General features: G+C 43.0%; 2 protein-coding genes across 2 annotated transcripts in view; one reads left to right on the forward strand and one right to left on the reverse strand.

The window, feature by feature from the left end:
* The window catches only part of LOC116083553 (S-methylmethionine--homocysteine S-methyltransferase BHMT2), a 17,379-nt gene extending 14,588 nt beyond the window's left edge, over positions 1-2,791 (reverse strand). The window contains exon 1 of the mRNA XM_031360332.1: positions 2,759-2,791. Within this exon, the coding sequence (XP_031216192.1) occupies positions 2,759-2,791 (33 nt within the window). The remainder of the gene's footprint in view (positions 1-2,758) is intronic.
* Positions 2,792-2,965: 174 nt separating this feature from the next.
* Positions 2,966-22,468, forward strand: part of Dmgdh (dimethylglycine dehydrogenase) — an 80,247-nt gene continuing 60,744 nt past the window's right edge. Inside the window, exons 1-4 of the mRNA XM_031359981.1 lie at positions 2,966-3,056; positions 6,332-6,500; positions 16,838-16,936; positions 18,682-18,846. Coding sequence (XP_031215841.1) covers positions 2,971-3,056; positions 6,332-6,500; positions 16,838-16,936; positions 18,682-18,846 — 519 coding nt within the window. The 5' untranslated portion in view covers positions 2,966-2,970. The remainder of the gene's footprint in view (positions 3,057-6,331; positions 6,501-16,837; positions 16,937-18,681; positions 18,847-22,468) is intronic.

Below are 22,468 nucleotides of genomic sequence, written 5' to 3' on the forward strand. Positions count from 1 at the left end.
CCCCCCCCCCCCCGTCCAACAGTGTCTGTTTCACTTCGATGGTCTAATGTGTAAGGCAGGTGATGTATCTTATTATCTATATCCCTCCCACCTCTATTAGCATCTAATGAAGGGGAGAACCTTAATGAACTGAGTAGAGATACCAAATAGTTCTGAAAATATCAGATGCATCACAAGTGATAGGATATGTGTCCTGAGAAGGAAAACTAAACTGTCTCTGATAAAAAATTAGCAGGCCTTTAAAAAAAAAAAAAAGAGGACTATAATGCAGAGTTTGAGTGTGCTTTTGTGAGGCAGGATAGGTCAGACATTTTCATTTCTTATCTGAAGTTTGCCCGATATGTATATATTTTTAATTTTAAATTTTATTTGTGTGCACGGGTGTTTGTGGACATGTTCATGAAATGTTCGTGAAGTGACCTATAAGGTCAGAGGGCAGCAGATCTCCAGGAACTGGTTACAGAGGGTTGTGAGCCACTGAACATGGGTGCTGGAACTGAACTCAGGGCCTCTGGAAGAGCATCGAACGAAGGCTCTTAACCACTGAAGCGTCCCCCTAGCCCCTTGCCCAACACTTAAAATTGTCTGTTTTTCTTCATTGTCATCAAAATAACTAGACTGTGGATATCCAAGCCCACAGCAGCCTGTACCCCATCCTTCTGGTTGTCCACAGCACCTCACTGATTCTAATGACAGCTTCAGGGCTCAGAGACAGGGAGACTCAAGTGCAGAGGCGGTGAATTCACTGTGGTAGTCCTGTCTTCTCATTCATTTCCAGTTTTGGCAGTACACCTGTTGAGCTGAGAGTGAGGGCCTGGGGTTCCTTACACAGCCCTTCTGATTGCATCAACCTGGACTTCTCTGGATTTACCATCTGCTCTCAGGGTGAGGCTGTTGATCCTCAGAGGAGGCCATTTGCCAGAGGCAGGTGGTGGACACAGAGTCAGTCTGCCTAGAACACCATCTGCCCAGCTTCTCTGGCAGGGCAGCTTCCATGGTTTGAGGAATGGGGTGGAGGCATCAGCTGTCCAATTGCCAATAGCAGTCAAAGGCACTGGCGACCTGTCCGCTGAGGAGAGACAGAACCCTACTTCTCTTCCACGTATACATTAACAGGGGCCACCATGTGATAATTGTGCTCTTTCAGGAGCAGAGTCCCTGGAGGAATGGGGTCAGAATGCTTTCAAAACCTTTTTTTTTTTTTTTTTTTTTTTGGACTTTTTGTTTCTTTGTTTGTTTGAGACAGGGTCTCACTAAGTAGCCCTGGGTAGGCTGATATAAGCCAGGTTAGCCTCATACTCAGAGATCTATCTGATTAAAGGTGTGTATCATTATACTGGCCTCATAAAAAGAGACTAGCCGGGAGTGACAGTGCAGCCTTCAATCCCAGCACTTGGGAGGCAGACGCAGGTAGATCTCTGTAAGTTTGTGTCTGGCCTGCTATATAGAGAGTTCCATGCAGGGCTACAGAGTGAAGCTTTGCCTGAAAGTTAAAAAACAACTCATAAAAATAAAAATTAAAATTAAAAAGTGAATTATGGGCTTACTAGATGATTTATTGAGTAAAGGTACAGGCTGTCAAACATTACAACTGAGTTCAGTCCCCAGTAGAACTTAATTCGTGGGTCCCATTTGGTAGAAGGGACAAACCAATGCCTGCAAATTGTCCTTTGACCTCTACAGGCACACCATAGTATGTACATGCCCATACATGTACACAATAAATAAATGCATACATGAATATAATAACATTAATTTTTAAAAGTGAATTATAAAAGAAAACGAACATACAGAATCTCAGGTGAAGAAAGCAGCAGTATTCTTCTTCACATTTAAAAGAAGAAGTCTTTTTACTAATCTCACTCCCTTCCTACACTTTAGCTTTTGTCATTAGACAGCATCTCTTAGGACCCTGACTGGTCCTCCACTGGTGTGTTGGCAATTACAACTGTTGCACTGTTTGGGTGGATCTGTGAGTCCTCTCAGTCCTCTCTCGTTTGGAGCTGTTAATGGCTGACTAACAACTTAGCAAGTGATTGAACCTGGACTTCACTAAGATCACTGTCCATAGGTCACCTCTGTTCCCAGTTTCTTAGCTCTCAGAAAGCAGAAGTACACCCCCGCCCCGCCCTCAGGATTCTGAATTATGTGCCCAGGTGGGCTGTTCGGGGTGGGGGGTCCTGGGAGGCCCCTCTTCCAAGTTCACACCTTTCTGGTTGTTTGACTGTCCCTTGCTGCCCCAAGAAGTCCTGAGTGCTGTGCCATGGGGGAAGGGCCAGCATGTCTGCTGAGGGCAACAGAGTGGACCTCCATACCTGCCTCTGCGAACTGCATGGTATCCTTGCTTCCCGGGGCAGGTGTGAAGCCACAGGGAAATCCGAGGGGAATTGACAGGAACACCCGCAGGTTAAACCCCAAGGGATTCTGTCTGTGCTCCCTTAAGCAAGAAAATGAGGGTCCCCTGAGCCCAAGAGCTTGACCTCAGATCCCTCTTCTGTGAACACTGACTCTGAGCAGGTTGCCTGACTCTCCGGGCCTCAGTTTCCTCACCCGCTAACTAGGGACACCAGCAAACGCAGACATTTCGAGCTGGATAAGGGCTCCAGGAATGCTAATCCAACCGCGAACCGGTAAACTGAGGCTCTGGGCCGCCCAGCTGCCTTGCTGAGCTAAGTTAAGACCCTAGGGTTCGTCTAGTAGCTGAAGCAGGATTCGAACTCCGCGAAGAAAGGAAGAAGGCGACTTGATCGACACTCACCTTCTTGGCTCGAGGGCATCCAGCTGGTGCCATGTCGCTGCCACTGTGCAGGCGCGGATCCCGGTGGTGGCACCGGTCCGGGAGCAGCCGCGATGCCGGAGCCCGCCCCTCTGTGGGAGGACCCATCCCCCTAACCCCCAACCCCCACCTTACCTCCACCCCTCTACCTCCCTCCTAAGACCGGGATCTGTTCCTGCTCTGCTGCCACCGCCATGTTCCGCCCGGGAGCGCTGCGGCTGCGGGGTCTCGCGCTGCGGGGCTCTCCGGGGCGCCCAAGCTCCGCTGGCCTCCGGGAAGGGTGAGTGGCCGCCGCCTGCGAGTTGGGAGAGGGGCAGGGCAGGCTTACTGGCTCCCAGGAATGGGCTGGGGTTCTCCTGGAATTACCTGCTAACTACAGGGTAAAACTACCGTCTCTGTGGCCCCAGCCCCCTGGCCTGTCAGCAGCCTGGTAGTGTGTGCAGGTCTGTGAGAGTCTACTGTGCTCAAAGGGCTGCAGGCTCTTTCTTGTCTCTGGCGCTTCTGTGCCTTGATGGTGCTTGTTATCATTGTTTTGTTATTAATGATTAATATGTCCTTGAGATTATTCTATACCAGGGCATATCGATTTGCCTTATTCTTTTTAATGGCTGCATAGTGTTTCATTTTTATCAATATCTTATGATATACTGAAACAGCCTAATCATTAACATTTAGACTTCTGGTTTGTTACAGCAGAGAACATGAATCTGACATCTTTAATGTATATATGTTTGGGCAAAAATCTTTTTTTTTTCTTTTTTTTTCTTTTTTTTTTAGGAATAAAATTGCTAGGGAAAGGGTTAGGTTATATGAAAGAGTAAAAGACAGCAACAAATTTCCCCAAAGACAGCAAGGTTCATGTGAGATCCGAATGCACCTGTGGTGGGTGTGTGTTTTTCATGTCTTCCTGGGGCTCCTAGAGTAGGATTGTCAAACTGTGTTCATGTGGATGGCACTTTTCTGTAGTGTCTGTTTGTATGCATCTTTGAAGCTCCTGTCCTGATGTTATTCCTGACGTCATTCCTGACATCACTCATGGTGGCAAGGTGAGGTTTCTGTTCATAAAGTCACTCAACAAGCACTATTGTCAGCTGACTCAGTCTGTATTTTACATTCTGTGGTCTGCAAGAATGGTTTTTGAGTTGCATCCAGCCATCCTTTATCGGCAGAATTTTGACATGGAATGCAAGACCCACAGAACCGCAGTTTTGGCTCCATCAGACTCAGCAGCCGCTGAGCACAGTTTCCTCATCAACAAAGATAGGATGTTGGCTAGTCTCACAGGATCACTGCAAACCCAAGCGAGGGAGTGCACAAGAGAGATTTACAATTGACACACTGCATTTAATACAGAAGGAAATAAAAAGGTGTGCATCTTGGGTTAATTTGTTTAAAAATAACTAGATGAATACAATATAATATTAAAATCTTTATTCACTATTATGTGTGTGTGCTTATGTGCATATGACATTTGCATATATTCTGAACTATTGAGAGTAATCACAGGTGACATTTCTAAGAATTGTAAGCTGGCTGTGGTGGCAAAAACTTAAAATCACAGTATTCTAGAGACCGAGGAGGACAATATTAACCTCTAGGCCATTGTAGGCTACATAAAATACATAGTGAGACCCTGTTTCAAAAAACAAAACAGCTGGATGGTGGTGGCACACACCTTTAATCCCAGCACTTGGGAGGCAGAGGCAGGTGGATTTCTGAGTTCGAGACCAGCCTGGTCTACAGAGTGAGTTCCAGGACAGCCAAGGCTACACAAAGAAACCCTGCCTCGAAAACCAAAAAGAAAAAAACAAAAACAAAAACAAAAAAAAAAAACAAAAACGAGATAATTCTAAGAGTTTTGCAACTTTTTTGTCAGTGTGTCTGAATACATGGTCATGCCCCATGTTGTTAAACCTGTGCAGAAAATGTGAGTTTCTTGTCTGCCAAATTATGATGGCAAATTCGAATTTAGACATCAAGACACTTAGCAATTTAACCTTTGTTGATAAATATGTCGTCTTTTCCCAAATAAGGAGAAACAAAGCAAACACAGCATGCCAAGTCTAGGAAGGATCCAGCCTGCTTTTTTCCCTCACCTTAAAATTTATCCTTAAACGTGCAATGGTGATGCCTGCCTTTAATCTCAGCACTTGGGAAGTACAGGCAGGTGGGTCTCTGTGAGTTTGAGACCAGCCTGGTCTACAGAACAAATTCCAAGACAGCCAGAGCTACCCAGAGAAACCATGTCTTGAAAAACCAACCAACTACCAACAAAAAAACCTTATCCTTAAAATGACAACTTTTGGATATGGTGTCACCAACTATATTATGGAGAATCTTCCCAGAATTCTTATTCATTTATACGGTGACTGTCTACGTTAGACACCAACGGAATGAAGAGATTGGTGACTGGGGGAGAACCTAAGGACCAAGCAATTAATAAATCACATTCTTTGGTCATGTTCCACAGCATTTACTGAGTGTTAAGGAGGGCCAGAGGTACCCTAGGGGCCCCTCCCCATGCAGCCTCCTCAGTGGCCTTTCAGAGCCCAGCCCTCCCTGTGCTGACTGCCCCAGCAGCCTGAGCCTCATTCTTCCTCATGCACTCCCATCATGCCTTCCTGTTGATGGATGCTCCTGTAAGCCTGAATCTCAAAGACAGCTTCATTGCTGCTGTGTTTAGTTTCACTTCCTGTTTCCCCGGTCTTCGGTAAGCTTCAGAGTTCTGAGACCCTGTGCGTCCAGCCCTCTCCACAAGGGTTAGAGGAAGCCGTGGAAACAATCAGGTGGACGTACATACTGGATGCGGGCAGCAGGAGGGAGCTGGTTTCAGTGATGAATATGATACTGTCCCTGCCTTCTAAAAGTTCACAACACAGCCAGCCAGGAAGGCCATCCTGCAGACTGATGACTGGAGAAGCCAAGAGAGGAGGATGATTCTCCATCTGTCTCTTAGCCTGGGAAGCACTGGAGAAGAAGGGGCGTTTTCTCAGATGAAAATAGACCTGAGTTCCTGGCGATGCTGACATGTGTAGACCAGGTGTTCAGCACCTTTTTCAGTTGCTTTCCAAGGGTTTTGGGGTTTTGTTTTTGGGGTTGTTTGTTTTAGACAGTTTCTTATTGATTAGGCCAGGAAGGAAGGCTGGCCAGCAAGTCCTAGGATCCCCTCATCTGGGCTACACCAGCACTGAGATTACAAGTGGGAGCTATCTTGCCCAGCCAGCTTTGTTTGCATGGATTCTTGGAATTAAACTAAGGCCCTCTTTACCAGTTGAACAGCAGCCCCAGAATGTGTTTTTTAAATGAGAAAAAAAAAAAAAACCAACTCCTAGATCGAGAAAGAAGCCGCCACTGCCACCTGCCACCACTACTGCTCATTTGCTTAGCTACAATAAGTGTGGGTCATCCAGTCAGAGGTTAGAAGCCCCAGGTTTCTAGGTGCAAATTGTAGCCTGTGGGTGTGACATTCCAGAGACTGGCAGCAGAGGGAATCAGGCCCGAACTAGACCTGGTATCTTTGAGTGAATCACCACTGTTAAAAATACTGTCTTCCAGACAGGAAAGCCCAGCCTCAACCCCAGAATGGAAGGACAAAGCGGAGACCGTGATCATTGGAGGTGGCTGTGTGGGCGTGAGCCTGGCTTATCATCTGGCCAAGGCCGGGATGAGAGACGTGGTCCTGATGGAGAAGTCGGAGCTCACAGCCGGCTCTACCTGGCACGCAGTAAGGAGAGTACCCCAAACTGTTCTGTGCCCCGACCTGGGCACCAGTCCTTCCTGTTCACAGCTCCTCATAGAGAACTCTTCGGAGGACGGGGCCTCCTCACTTCACCAGAAAGTGTCCTGTCACCTGACTGGCGTGCTTCCAGGAAGTGGGAAATCGTCATTAGGATGTCTGCTATTAGGAATCCTAATCGTTATTAGGATTCACTGCTAAACATGTGGATTCTGGATTCTGATCCTGGCTTTTTACCACTTTCTATCCCTGTAAACTTCCAGAAAGTTCCTTCCGTTTCCATTTTCTGAGTTGGTTTTGCTTTGTAGTTTTGTAATGGAGTCTCACCTTATAGCCAGCATATGTCATTGCTCTTATGAAGCAGCATGCTGGAGAATGGCTTAGATAAAGGACTGACATGGCTCCCATATTGCCAGGCGGTTACTCACAATGCAGGATGGGGAAGGAAGACTCCACGATTGCTGACATGACACATTCTCATACATATGCGCACAAGAACGCATGTATGCACGCATGCACTCACACACACACACACACACACACACACACACACACATACACAGGTATACAGGTACACGCACTTGCTCGCACACGAACACACTGAAGATCTTGACCTCACCGGCTATCTCTTTCCACAATCAGCTTTCCTGTAGTTAGGAGAGGAAAAGGAACTATCTCCCAGGGTCTCTTGGTGCTCAGCATACACTCCTGTCATGGGCTAGGCATCTGTATAGGAATGGTAGCCAAAGCTGAATGCCTGTGAACAATGCCACCCAGACTCAAGCTCTGTTGGCTGCAGTCTCACAGTTCCACAGACAGCCCATGCACACTGGTCAGCCAGTGCTCCTGGAAAAACAGAGTCAAGTCCAGCTCCTCTCCCTCCCACCCTTCATCCTTACTGTGGAAGGGAAAATGGAAATCTCCCATAATCTCCTGCTTATACCAGTCTTCCCAGTATAGGTGTCTCCTTTCACTGGTTCCCTGCTGACTTCCTCCTACCTGCAGAAGCCCCAGTACTCTAGGTCCCGACTCACTCCTCCAAACTAGATTTTCTATGTTGACTTCATGCTGTCCTTCTGAAAGCAAGCCTACTTTCTCTACCTTTTTCTTTGGGTGTGCCTTAAGGTTCCTGTGGTGATGAAGCATCATGAGGAAAAGCAACTCGGGGAGGAAAGGGTTTATTTCACTCACAGTTCCATAGAACAGTTCATTATCAAAAGCAGTCAGGACAGGAACTCAGGCAGGATGGGAACCTGGAGGCAGGAGCTGACGCTTTGGCCATGAAGGGATACTGCTTACTAGCTTGCTCCTCATGGCTTGCTCAGCCTATTTTGTTTTGGTTTTATAGAATTCAAGACCAGCAGCCTAGGGGTGGCGCTGTCCTCCCATATCAATCACTAATTGAGAAAGTACTTTACAGGCTTGCTACAGCCCTACCTTATAGAGGCATTTTCTCAATCAAGGTTCCCTCCTCAAAGATGACTGTAGCTTGTGTCAAGTTGACAGAAATTAAAACAGTGTGCATTTTGTCATCACTCCAGACCAAAGGACCTATATTATTTTAGGGATTCATGATCACTGTCTTAGTTAGGGTTTCCATTGCTGGGAAAAGACAACATAACCATGGCAACTCTCATAAAGGAAAACATCTAACTAGGGCTGACTTACAGTTCAGAGATTTAGTCCATTGTCATCATGGCAGGAAGCATGGTGACATGTAGGCAAGCATGGTGCTGGAGAAGGAGCTGAGAGTTCTACATCCAGATCCGCAGGCGTCAGGAAGAGAGAGTGACACTGGGCTTGTCTTAGACTTCTGGAACCCTGAAGTCTGCCCCTAGTGACATACTTCCTCCAACAAGGCCACACCTCCCCAAATTGCCACTACTTATGAGCCTATGGTAACCATTTTCATTCAAACTACCACAGTATCTCAGAAGTGAGAACACAAGGAGACAATGCAGTCCTTTCCTCTTGGAGTTGGTCTTGGCACAGACAGAAAACACTCAGAGTGGAACATGAGCCTTTTAGAAAAGAGAAACTCTGTAAGGAGTACAGAATGCAGCAAGAGCAGTTAGGGAGGGAGACAACTCTAAGATGGAACACCAACAGAGTGGGAAGGAAGCAAGAGCAGGGGGTCTACAGGCTCTGGGGCTAAACAGGCAAAAACATGTAGGCATGGGCAAGTGGAGGCAAATGGGACTGGGTGCCTAGGGGTGCTTAGATAGCCTCACACCTCCTGACTGCTAAGTCGGGGCAGGCAGCTCTTAGATTTGGGGATGGGTGTCCCATTCACGAAGACACAGAGACGGAGATCGATGCAATAAGCAAGAGGTTTAATGGTCCAGTATACTGGGGTCATCCCGCAATCGGGGCAAAGGTGACTACGAGGAACAAAAGCACACACTCTTTATATCCTTTCAGAGCATAGGTTTTAGTTTACAGCATGAGTTGGTTATCTCTCATTGGTGGAGTTCATTGTTCTTTGTGTCCATTGCCCTTTGTGCCCCAGATGAGGAGCTGATACCTTTTGCACATAGAAGGGGTGGGGAGAGATCCACCCCTCACTGTGGGTGGGACGTTTCCTGGAACCAAGCATTACTCCCTGCAATTTGGGTCATCTCCTGGGGCTGGAAGTATATTCAGTAAACTCTTTGGAAGCTTCCTGGCTTTAAACTTAATGGACATTCCTGGCTTCCTGGTATTTTTATGAGGTGTCCCTGTTCGCTCAATTCTTACACAGCTACACATTAAAATTGGAATGGCTTATTTGTTCATGGATAGTGGTTGGGTATGGCCTGTGTTTTAGAGTAGATTAAGAATTCTCTGAGATTTCAGTAAATGTGCCTCCAAAAGAAGATACATATCTTAGCCTGAACTCTTTTAAGAAAAGCGGGCAGAGATTTTAAAATGATAGTCTCTTATGCAAAATTAACTTTGTAAAACCTTTTTTCCTATAGGAAGATATATTATAATAGTGGGAAAAGCACCTCTACCCCCTGTAGATAATGCCTTAAGCCAGAGCCAAATTGGGAACCAGTGTGGAGTCAGGCAAGAGCAGCTGGATGGTTTGTGCCCCCTCAGAATAAGGGACAGGACAGAACCTATCCTTGGAACTGATTCAGAAAGCTTTTACAAGTCCATGAACCTTCTCTATAAGGAATGACATCAGAAAGTTCTCCAAGCCAAGAATTTTCAGCCCAGAGATATTTGGGGACAATCTGAGAGTGTGCAGAGCTGGAGCACCAGCAAATTGGACAGACTGTGAGAACAAGGGCAGCATCCCCAGGGGTCCCTGGGGTGGGACATGTTTTCTGTGATATAATGTTCACAGGTACAGGCAATGAGGGCTTGAAGACAACACAGCCTGAGACTGTTGTTCAATGTGGATGTTCAATGCGGAGCCAAGTCTGCAAACCCAAGGTCCCGCTTCTTTAACAAGGTTCCTTTGTTAGTATATGACGGATGATATCACAAATGGTTTTGGAGAATAGGGTCCTCCACTTCCCTGGGAATGATGTCACAGCACAGTCTTTCAAGATCCAAGGATGGAAAACCCAAGATGCTCCATTTGGGGTGTTCGAAGATAACCTAGAACCTTGCACTTATTTACATACCTGAGAAAGAAATTAAACTTTACTAACACAAGTGGAATCTGATACCATTGACACATTGCTTCAGATTCCAAGGATTATGAGAGCAGGCCAGCCAGCACTACACAGTAGGTTTATCTTAGCTCTTTGACTGCTACGTGAAGCCACCATTGTGACGAGCTTCACTGAGACTCTTAGTCTATCTAGTATGTGGAGAAAGGAAGAGAGGAGATTGAAGGTGAGATTAGCACTACAGAGAGACTGGTTACCCCACAGTAATGAAAAGGGTTAGGAAATTTAAACATGTATATCTTTTACAATAAGGCAAACATGCTGACTTTAGTAATCCAAATGGATGTAGGTAGTTTCCATGTAGCAGTTATATAGGTTTTAATAGATATGTCTGGGAGCGCAGCTTAATGTACCCAGGATATACCTGGAAGGCTCCAGGCATGGTCCCAGCACTAGAGAAAAACAGGTGTGGCCTGCTCCTTCCAAGGAAAGAGGCTGCTTTAATAAGGTGGATAGCTGGCTTGCAAAGCAGATCTATTGGGAAGAGTGCATGTAAAAGGGATGTTTAGAAATGTGGATGGGACTGGAGAGATGGCTCAGCAGTTAACAGCTCTGGCTGCTCTTCCAGAGAACCAGGGTTCAATTTCCAGCATCCACATAGCAGCTCACAACTGTCTCTAACTCCAGTTTCAGGGAATCTGACACTCTCACATAGACATACAGTCAGATAAACCACCAATGTACATAAAAGTAAAATCCTAATTAAAAATTATATCATAAAAAACGTGTATATTATGGTTAGGATTTTTAGACTAAATGATATCTTCTTGTGTGGGTGGGTATGTGGGTTATCTCTCCTATGTAAGAAATACAATTTTTAATTTTTTATTAATTTTTTTTTTAGATATTTTCTTTATTTACATGTAAATTTCTCCATTCCCAGTTTCCCCTCCAAAAAACAAAGAAACAAACACAAACAAACTCCTGTTGCCTCCCACTTCCCCATGCCTGCCACCCCGCCCTCTCCCACTTTCTGGCCCTGGCATTCCCCTACACTGGGGCACAGAACCTTCACAAGGCTGAGGCCCTCTCCTCCTATTGCTGATCGAATTTGCAATCCTCTACTATACACATGCTGCCAGAACAATCAGACCCCTCCATGTGCAGTCCTTGGTTGGTGGTTGAGACCCTGGGAGCTCTGGGGGTACTACTTAGTTCATATTGTTGTTAAGTCCTAAGGGGCTGCAAACCCCTCAGCTCCATTGGACCTTTCTCTAACTCCTTCACTGGGGACCCTGTACTCAGTTCAATAGATGGCTGTGAGATAGAATTCCAAAATGATTTGTTCCCTTTTATCTAAAAAACAAAGAACATGACACTTTCTAAGTTGTAGCAAGAATGGAGAGACAAGGAATATGATAGTCGGAGGTCAGCAGAAACCTTTGTATATAGGTGGGTGCAGTGGCAGGTGCTTGGAGTGGAGGAGGGGGTTTAAAACACAGAGAACACAGCCAAGAGAACACTGCTCCTACCCCAGTCTGTGCAGGATTGAGAGGCTGTTTTTGAAGACAGTGCCAAGTGCAGGAGGCCTAGGAAGAATGCTACAGTTAATCGCAATTGTCAACCAGTCAGGCTCTAGGATCACCTCTGAGAAAACACTCTGTGCACATCTATGAGGAAGTTGCTACATTGTGTTAATCAAGGTGGGAAAATCCATACCAGACGCCCACCAGGGGCTCCCACTGAATAAGAAGGGAAAGGAAGCAGGGCAGTGGTGGTGCAAGCTTTTAATCCCAGCACTTCAGAGGCAGGCTGATTTCTGAAGTTTGAGGCCAGCTTGGTCTACAGAGTGAGTTCCAGGACAGTCAAGACTATACAGAGAAATCCTGTCTCGAAAAACAAACAAAACAAGAAGAGAAAGGAGAGCCAAGACCCAGCATTCCTCTCTCTGCTTCCCCAGGTCAGATGCAACACAATGGCTGCCTTCACCTCTCACTCCAGGGCCTTCCCCACCTTGACACACTCAAGCTGCATGGCAGAATAAACCTTTTTATTCCTTTAGTGGCTTCTTGTCTGCTGTTTATTTACAACAATGAGAAAAGAGACCAACACACAGGAGAATTGAAAGTTCAATGCCAGCAGACTGTTGGGGGCACCCACCTTTAATCTCAGCACCTGGGAGGCAGAGGCAAACAGATCTCTGTGTTTGAAGCCAGTCTAGTCTATAGAGTGAGTTCCAGGATATCTGGGACTACACAGAGAAACCTTGTTTTGAAAAACAAACAAATAAACAAAGAAACAAAAAGTTTAATGCCAGCCTGGGCTATATAGAAGGAGACTGCTTAAAACAGAAGAGATTAAAACAAACAAGTAAATACATACATATACAAATAAACAAACAGATAAACAAATGAATGAACAGTCCTGGACATAAAGCAGCCAAGAATTAGGCTGTATTTTTATTTAATGCAGTGTATACACAGCTTAATAATGAAATCCGTTAATCACAAAAATGTGATTCATGAGCTTAATATTCAAAAGCTTTCTGGTACAATAAGTAAGACAAAAATTATTTAAAATATTTCCCTCATCCCGAGCTCATTTAGTATGCTTTACAATCTCTATTAATATAATAACCTATATTTACATGTCGTATGTAAATAAAAGGATAAGAATATTTTAGTTGGTTATGTGCAAACATCTAAGTATAAGTGTATGAATAAAAGCTTTGGAGCCACTGGGATAAATGATGGCTTAGGCCAGTAGCTGAGTTTTCTAGGTAGTAGAGGCCCCTGAAAGTCAGGAAGGATTATTAGACTCAGGGATCACCCCACAAGTTAGGATCCGACACTCTCCCCATTATTTAGCGCCCTTGGATGTTGTTCTAGCTCCTGCAGTTTTTCCTTATACTTGGTAATTGTCAGTACACTGTGGGGAAGTATTTTCTTTTCTTGTTATTTTAAATTTATGTCAAAAATATTTGCAAAGTCCGAACTTACTTGAAGATATGCATGCGAGCATTTCTGCATACACATGCGTGTATCTCTTTATGTGTCTGTCTGTCTGTTATTTGTTTGAGATAGGGTCTCATGTCGCTCAGGCTGGTCTTGAACTTACTGTAGGCAAGAATGACTTTGGACTCCTAATCTTCCTGCTTCTACTGCCTAGTACTGGAATTACAGCCTGAGCCACACACCCAGCTTCAAAGGGCTATACTTCTGTGGTGGTTTGAGTAGGTTTGGCTCCTTTAGACTTATGTGTTTGAATGTTTGGCCCACAGGGAATGGCACTAGTAGGCGGTGTGGCCTTGTTGGAGGAAGTGTGCCACTGTGGGAGTGGGTTTTGAGGTTGCCTATGCTTAAGCTCCACCCAGTACAGAATTCCAGCCTCCTCCTGACTGCCTGCAAAAGGCAATCTCTTTCTGGCTCCTTCCAATCAAGTTTTAGAACTCTCAGTTCCTTCTCCAACATGATACCTGCCTGGATGCTGCATGCTTCCTGCCATGATGATAAGGGACTGAACCTCCGAACTGTAAGCCATCCCTAATTAAATGCTTTCTTTTATAAGAGTTGTTGTGGTCACAGTGTCTCTTCACAGCAATGGAAATCCTAAGACAGTTTCTGAAGGATTCTGTCTCTTCTGTTGTCTTTTTCTCTTTTTTAAAATCTTCTATACCAAATAATATTTTCTTTGTTTTCAAGTCAAAGCAGAGTCTCTTGCTGTGAGGACCTCTTTGGCCTTCCTGGCCTCTGGCAGTCTTAACTGATGAGCCATCTCTTCAGCTCTTACTTCTGACATCTGAAGCTCTGTGGCCTACATTTAACCATGTGCCTGAAGGATAAGACCAGTATTTTCTCTTTTTCTCAAACTTTTCACTTATTATATCCATGTTGAAGTCACAGAAGAGAAAGACCCTGTGTGGTCTCCATGTCTAAATGTAGACAGGTATTCAATTAATAATAGACAGTATGCAAGAAGATTCAAATAATTTGAATGCAGTAGAAGCACAGTACAGATAACTCTACATTTTAAACACAAATTCAAAAACAAAAGCCAACACAAGAAGCTAGCTATCATAACTAGGAAAAACCCATTCACACTGGTTCGACTGTCACGGCATCAAGGAATAGAGAGACGAATGGCTTGTTTCTACATGGGTATTCTCTTTCAGTTAGAGGGTTGGTTAACTTTTTCTTGGCCATGCATTTCCAAAAGAATTTGTTCCCTAAACTAAGTACACTGAACTAAATGTCTTTGATGAGTCCATGTGATTCTTTCAGATGAGAATCTATTAGCTTCTCGGGTAGGGAAGCAGAAGACACAGAATAGATGGATGTAGATAATGAAACTTGAAAACTTTCTGGATGCCTGGTGTGATGGTCTGAATAGAAATGGCCCCCATAGGCTCATATATTTCAATGCTCAGTCATTAGGGAGAGGCAATACTTGAGACAGATTAGAATGTGTAGCCTTGATGAAGTAGGTGTGGTCTTGTTGGAAAAAGTGTATCACTGGGGATGGGATTTGAGGTTCCAAAAGTTCAAGCCTGGCCCAGTGTCTCTCTTCTGCTGCCTGTGGATCTGGATATAGAACTCTCAGCTACCACATCTGCCTGCATGACACCATGCTCCCTGCCATGATGACAAAGGATTAAACTTCTGTAGCAGCAAGGAAGCTCTAGTAAAATGCTTTCCTTTGTAAGAGTTGCTATGGTCATGGTGACTCTTCACAGCAATGGAACACTGATGAAAACACCCGAATTCACCCAGGATTCTGGCTTACAGCATAACCAGAGCTCTGGTCAGTGTTCAAGGGCATCCATTTCCTCAACGGATGGGATGACGATGCATTGAAGACAGAATCAGGGTCACTGACATACACCCAAAGCCCAGAGATGCTCTCTGATGGAATGGGCAAAGTTCACACACACACACACACACACACACACACACACACACACTCACTCACACATACTGAATATCAAATACGTGAAAGGAAAAGAAGGATTTGCCATGACTCAAAGACCCTGGCAGCAGTTCCTGTGGTGGAGCAGTCTCTGCTCTCACAGGAGCTGGGCTACATGGTGGCTCAGAGACTGGGGTGGGCTTTTTGTCAGAAGCCACTGATGTGTGTTAGATGGTTGGACAAGCTTAGATGAAAGCTTCGGCTTCTGGTCTGTAAATGGTGGTTGACGAACATTAATGGGAATAGTTTCGAGTTTCAGAGAATCAAATTCCCATAGGAGAAAGTTATAAATATTCCTAAGTGGATTTGAGTTCGAACAGATTGTGTTCTGATGAGCTCCCCAAGATAAATTAGCTGAAAAATGAGACCCCAGATACTTAATTAAGAAAACTCCTGCTTCGTGTAATTGCCTAGAATTCTTGGTCTGGATGCTACATTGCATCTGTCAAGAGTTGATGGAAGGGGCTGCAACATTCCTTATATTTAGCAATCTTTTCCAAAGGATAACTAATTGGTGTTTATTCAAAAAATATGTGTAGGTGTACCTATATGCTTTCAGAACAGGTTAAGCTTGAATAAGTGTACATCTGTGCACTGGGCTCTAGTCACCAGAAATTGCAGTCTAGGAAAGGGACAAAGAGTCTGTCCATTCAAGAGCAAGCTGGGGATCAGATAAAGGACCCCTCCCGCCCCCCACCAGATCACAGTTCTGCTTTGGTTCCTAACTCAAGTCCCCATCACTTGATTCACCCTCAACATTTCCTAATACAAATTGGACATCATTAATCCAAAAATCCAAGATCCCAAGTTTACTCTTGAAACTTTGTGAGCACTGGAGAGACACAAGTGGAAACTTCCATAACTGGTCACTGATGGCTCAACATAAACAAACCTTGCTTCATGCTCAAAGTTATTTGGAACCCTGTGTAATACATATACATACATATATATATATGTATATATATGTGTGTGTGTGCATATATACATACACATACACATACATATATGTATACACACATACACACATTTATATTTATAGTATATATATACATATATATGTATATATATATACATATACATATATATGTCTAGGAACAAATGGATTTCTTTTTTGTATAGACCAGGGTTCTCATAATAAGGCATTATTATATATATACAAATATCTAAAATTTAAAAATTCAAAATCTATATTTTTATTACATTTTATTAATTTATTTATTTGTATATGTGTGTCCATGCACTTGCTCACAAATATGTGTCATAAATATGAGAAGACAATGTTAGAAATCCATTCTCCTCTCTTACTATGCAGTGGGCTCCAGGGGTCCCGTGATGGAGCTCATCAGGTCTGGTGGCAGGTTATCTTTTCCCACTGATCCATTTTGCTGATCTCCAAATTAAAAAATCTAAACACTTCTGGTCCCACACATTTTCAGTAAAAACAGTCATCAACAGCATGCATTCTAAACTTTCAACCTAACTCAGTCCCTTTGCCCTTGTCCTAGTGACTTTTAGGCTCTTCCCGGACATGTGTCTGTGGAGTGGCTCTCTGTCAGCTTGTGTAGTTGAAGCCGCTTTACATACTGTGTGATGAGCTATCTGCTCTGGGGTCTCACATAGCCACCAATATGTCCTTTCCTGCATCCACCTGATACCGCTCCATGTCTCAGCAGCATGAAAATGCTACTTAGGAGAGACGTTACCAACAGTGTGCAAATGTCACCTTATTTCTGCATTTTCTTCCCTCCCACTTTTAAGGCAGGTTTAACAACTTACTTTCACCCCGGGATAAACTTGAAGAAAATACATTATGACAGCATCAAACTTTACGAGAAGCTGGAAGAAGAAACTGGACAGGTAAACACACTAAGGTGGCAGTGTCAGTGAGGTCAGCCACTAAGACACAGAACGTGTGTGCGGTGCTTGCTGTGGTAGAGACAGAGGCTAAGTAAGAACCTGGGTCCATTTTAACATCATGTTCATTTCTTCAAGTGTATTATCTAGGTAACTGTATTTAGTCAGGGTTCTCTAGAGTCACAGAACTTATGGTAGTTTCTATGTAGTAAAGGAATTTATTGATGACTTACAGTCTGTAGTCCAACTCCCACCAATCAACTCCCAACAATGGTCAGCAGCAGCTGTGAATGGAAGTCCGAGGATCCAGCAGCTGCTCAGTTCCACAAGGGAAGCAGATGAAGCAGAGAGAGCCTTCCTTCTTCCAATGTCCTTACATAGGTCTCCAGCAAAAGGTGTGGCCCAGATTAAAGGTGTGTGCCACCACACCTTTGATCCCAGATGACCTTGCTTGAACTCGTAGATCCTCCAATCTTAATCTTCTGGGATTCATAGCCACTATGCCACCACACCTTTAATCCCAGATGATCTCCATGCCAAGATTCAGGTTGGAAACTTGTATCTCCCAGCCTCCAGATTAGGGCCACAGGTGATCCTTCTAATTCTGGATTGTAGTTCATTTCAGATATAATAAAGTTGAAAACCAGGAATAGCCACTACAGTAACTAAATTTTTTTTTTTTTTTTAAGGAAGAGATAATGAATGGCAACTTTCCAAACTTTGTTTAGTAGGCTCCCATATCTGGAAAATATGAAGTCAGGGTTCTCAGCAAACAGCCTGGGCTCCACCTGTGCCTTCAGAAGCAGCACATTAAGAACCCTCTCCTTTATTTTTATTTCTTCTCATAGTGACTGTTTTCATGGTCTCCTTAATGTTTTCAATGCTCTTATCCTCACTGAGGGTCACTAAAAGCTCCCAGGAGTCTTCAGGGTCAAGATCAAAGGCTCAGCAGGGTCTGAGGTGTGCCCTTCCTTAGCTAGGCCTTGCCTGATTTTTCTAACATTCTCTCATGCCTCTATTTCCTTTGCTCACTGCTTTACTTGCCCTCTGCAGCATATACATCTATAGTGTTCAGGGTGCTCTTATACATCTGCTTTCTAAGTCTGTGTTGTTTTCTTCCTTCCTGTTCGGGCTGGATCCACCCTCCCCTCACCCGACACAGATGGCCTACCCCTGTTACGTGCTGGTAACCTCATGTGTGCACACTGCTCTAACACACATGTGCCACTGTTGTTTCCCTGTAGAGTGTGAGCAGTTTGAAGGCCAGGACTGCCCTCCTGTTTGGTGACCCAGGGCTTCACCAAAATGGAAAGACTTTAAGAGATAGATGCCAAATGAGTGTTAGGTTATAATCCCTCTCGCCACAGCAGCACTTCAGTACTCCATAGTCCCTCCTCACATCCTCTGGCTTTCTCCCTTTTGTGTCCTGCCCCTTCAGTCTGCACTCGAACACTCAGCCTGTGCAACTTTTGCTCTAACTGCCCTACCCTTACCTACAGACGGACAGTTCCATCACACAGGGCTTTGTCCCTCTCCTTCACCCAGCACCTCGGGTTTGCAGTACTGCCTGGCTTACTAAACTGATGCTGAATGAATACCTTTTCATAAGATGCAAATGTCTTATGTGATAATTCTGATCGGCGCCTAATAAACCTCTCTTTCTCACTAGATTTTTCACTGTGCTAGAGAACTGTTTGAGTGCCCGAAGACAATTTATTTATGTGCTTTTACTGAAATTATTGTCACAGGTGGTCGGATTCCATCAACCAGGTAGTATCAGGCTTGCGACAACTCCTGTAAGGGTGGATGAATTTAAATACCAAATGACGCGAACCAACTGGCATGCCACCGAACAGTATATTATCGAGCCCGAAAAAATCCAGGAGATGTTCCCTTTACTCAACATGAACAAGGTATTATTTGAAGGACAATTTCACTTTGTCAACTCGAACTAAAATTATGTTAAAAAAAAGATGTTGTAATGAGTTAATTAAAAGAAGAAATAGTCGATGTACACAATCCAGAATGGTAACATTAGATGGTAGGTATTATGCTGTGGGCAGATCACAATGTAGGTCTTTATTAAGGGATGTATGCAGGGGCAACGAAACCCCTTTTTAGTCCCTGCCTGTGACAACTAAGGAAACATTTGTATACCTTTCTATGACCGGATCCCTCAGACTGAAGTGCTTCTACACAACGGCTGTCTGCTGGAGAGTGGCACCTGCTATGACGACTCTAGAAGGAGACTGCTGAAGTTTTAAAAGTCAAGAAGCCCTGTGCCATATTTCCTCCTACACCGCCTGCTCCTGGTGGCACTTCCCTCTCAGACCGTGCCAGGCACAGATCTAGACTAACTTTGAATTTCCTTAAGGGAATCCATTTGACAGGGATCTTAATGTTTTTTTTCCCCTCCCGGGTGAGCATACTTTTTGTTTTTGTTTTTTTTGTTTTGTTTTGTTTTGTTTTGTTTTTTAACAGAATAGTAGCAACATTACCACTTACTGTGGTAATATTTATGTAAACTAAGCCCTTTCTGGCTATTATGACCCAGAGAACAGAACCTTAAACAATTTCCACAGTGGGATAAGTTGGTTCAGTTTAGAAGAGCTGGAGGGAAGTTTTTAACCCTGGACCCTCTCTGACTCCATCCTGGGTGTGGGGAGACAACAGGTTGTTTGGGGAAGCAGGCACCTGTGTTTCCCTGCTACTGACTGTGTCAGTAGTTCCTGTCTCTGAGTGTTTGTGTAACTGCGGTGGGTGCCTGCTGTTGTGCTCTTGTGGGCTTTTACAGGCTGCAGGGACTCTTGTCCATGGGGCTGTGTGACGGCATGGTCTTCATTGAAATCCACCTCCACTACACTCCTAAGAATCCGTTTATATCTCTTTATATGTCAACTCTGAAACACTTCCTCAGAAGCTCTCATCGTTACAGATTTCCTCAAAGATATTAGGCAATGAAAACACATGAACCGGGACATGCCAAACCAAATAGTCATGGGATCACTGCGGCAAGCACAAAGCCATTACAAAACACCAGCGTGACATCTGCGAGTGAGCGTGGCGTGAATTCCATTAAAACCCAAAGTCTCCTGCACTGGATACATAAGTACAAAGACTAGATTTTACTAAAAAACAAACCTAGACCCAGGTGACATCTCTGATAAATTCTAAGAGATAGTTGAAGAATTGATATAAATCCTTTACAAAGTCTTCTAAAATTAGAATTGAATATGTCCCTATACAACCTATAACACTAGTATGTCTCTGATTTCAAAACCAGGCAAAGACAAAGGAAGACACACTATTGTCCTTTCTGAATGTAGATGTGAAGGTCTTAATAAAAATCTAGTAAATTGAATTAACCAGTTCTATGATATTGCCAAGTAGAGTGTGTCCCAGGAATGCAAGGTTGGTTTAAAGTCTAAATGTTAATCAGTGTAATCCTATCACAGTAACAAAGGGCAAAGAGCACAAAATAATCTAAACGGATGCAGGACAAATATTTGTCAAGACTCCCTGTTCATAGTTGATGACAAATTCATGCCAAATAGATGAGATCTCATTACAGCATTTGCTACGCTGCCTCTGACAGCTCACGTCATCATTGTTCATTCTCCCAGAGTATACAGGCTAAAGTCTTAGCATGGAGTACATGTTCAAGAAGCCATGTTGAGTTGTGAACTGAGTATACATTTTCATCAAGCACATATATGTCCATATATATATTGAAACCTAGCACTTTCATATACTAGGCTACCACTCTAGCACTGAACTATAACACCAGCTCATTTTTTGTTTCTTAATTTGAGAAAAGGTCTCTGAAAGCTTTCCAAGCTGTCCTTGAACTCATTCTATTCTAGGCAGATGTTGAACTTGGAATCCTGCCTTAGCCTTTTTAACAGCTGGAATTACAGACCTGCACCATCATACCCAGCTGATATCTGGTATAAACTAACATATAAATATATTTATAGTACTGAATAATTAAATGTTATAACTGATATGTCAACTAGAATTAGATTTGGCTTTAAATATAAAAAAACAAAATAATAATGCTTGTCTTTCTCATTTATTTATTTATTTTTCTTAATTTTTTTATTATTTAAATGCATTTTATACATCAAACATATTAATAATATTTAGTATTTTGAGAATCAAATAATACATAAAAATTGTTCAACTTTTACATTCTTATCTTTTCATACCCTAAAATTATCATTAAGGAATATTTAATACTATCCATAACTGAGGATCCTATATCTAATGGTGAATACTAAATTGTTTTAACACATACAAAATATTCTTTGGGAATTAAACATAGTAAAAGAACACAAAATATTAAAAATGAATCATTAAGAAATATATTCAAAAGCCCTTATATGATACCACTTGACATAGTAGGAGAGTATTTAAAATGTATTATATATCTGTACACTGTCTAACAATCAGTTTACTTAAAAAAGATTATCAGTGTTTCCAGGAGAGAAATTACTTTATCAGTAAGTATTTCAAAAATTTCTAAATAGCAAAAACTCTTTGAAGTTAAACACTAAGAAATGCTAACTTCAAGCACAGTGAAAAAAATTATCAATACTATTTCCATGATGTTTGTAGAACATGATTTTAATATTTTCAACTGTTAATATTCAACAAAGAGAATAATTATTTTAAGATTTATTTCATTGTTATGTCTCCCTTTTCATTTCTGATTTTATTAATTTGAATACTGTCTCTGTGCCCTCTGGTTAGTCTGGCTAAGGGTTTATCTATCTTGTTGACTTTCTCAAAGAACCAGCTCCTGGTTTTGTTGATTCTTTGTACAGTTCTTTTTGTTTCTATTTGGTTGATTTCAGCCCTGAGTCTGATTATTTCTTGCAGTCTATTCCTTTTGGGCGTATTTGCTTCTTTTTGGTCTAGAGCTTTCAGGCATGCTGTTAAACTGCTAGTGTAAGCTCTATCCAGTTTCTTTTTGGAGGCATTTATAGATATAAGCTTTCCTCTTAGGACTGCTTTCATTGTGTCCCATAAATTTTGGTATGATATGTCTTTATTTTCATTTAATTCTAAAAAGCCTTTAATTTCTTTCTTCATTTCTTCCTTGATTAAGGAAGAAATATCATTGTTCAGTTTCCATGTGTATGTGTGCTTTCCATTGTTTTTGTTGGTATTTAAGACCAGCCTTAGTCCATGGTAATCTGATAGGGTGCATGGGATTATTTCAGTCTTCTTGTATCTGTTGAGGCCTGTTTTATGACCAATTATGTGGTCAGTTTTGGAGAAGATACCTTGAGGTGCTGAGAAGAAGGTATGTTCTTTTGCTTTAGGATGAAATGTTCTATAAACATCTGTTCGATCTATTTGGTTCATAGCTTGTGTTATTTTCACTGTGTCTCTGTTTAGTTTCTGTTTCCATCATCTGTCCATTGGTGAGAGTGAGGTGTTGAAGTCTCCCACTATTATTGTGTGGAGTACAATGTGTGCTTTGAGCTTTAGTAAAGTTTCTTTTATGAATGTGGATGCCCTTGCATTTGG

Source organism: Mastomys coucha, unplaced genomic scaffold (genome assembly GCF_008632895.1).
Source record: "Mastomys coucha isolate ucsf_1 unplaced genomic scaffold, UCSF_Mcou_1 pScaffold8, whole genome shotgun sequence".
NCBI lineage: Eukaryota > Metazoa > Chordata > Mammalia > Rodentia > Muridae > Mastomys > Mastomys coucha.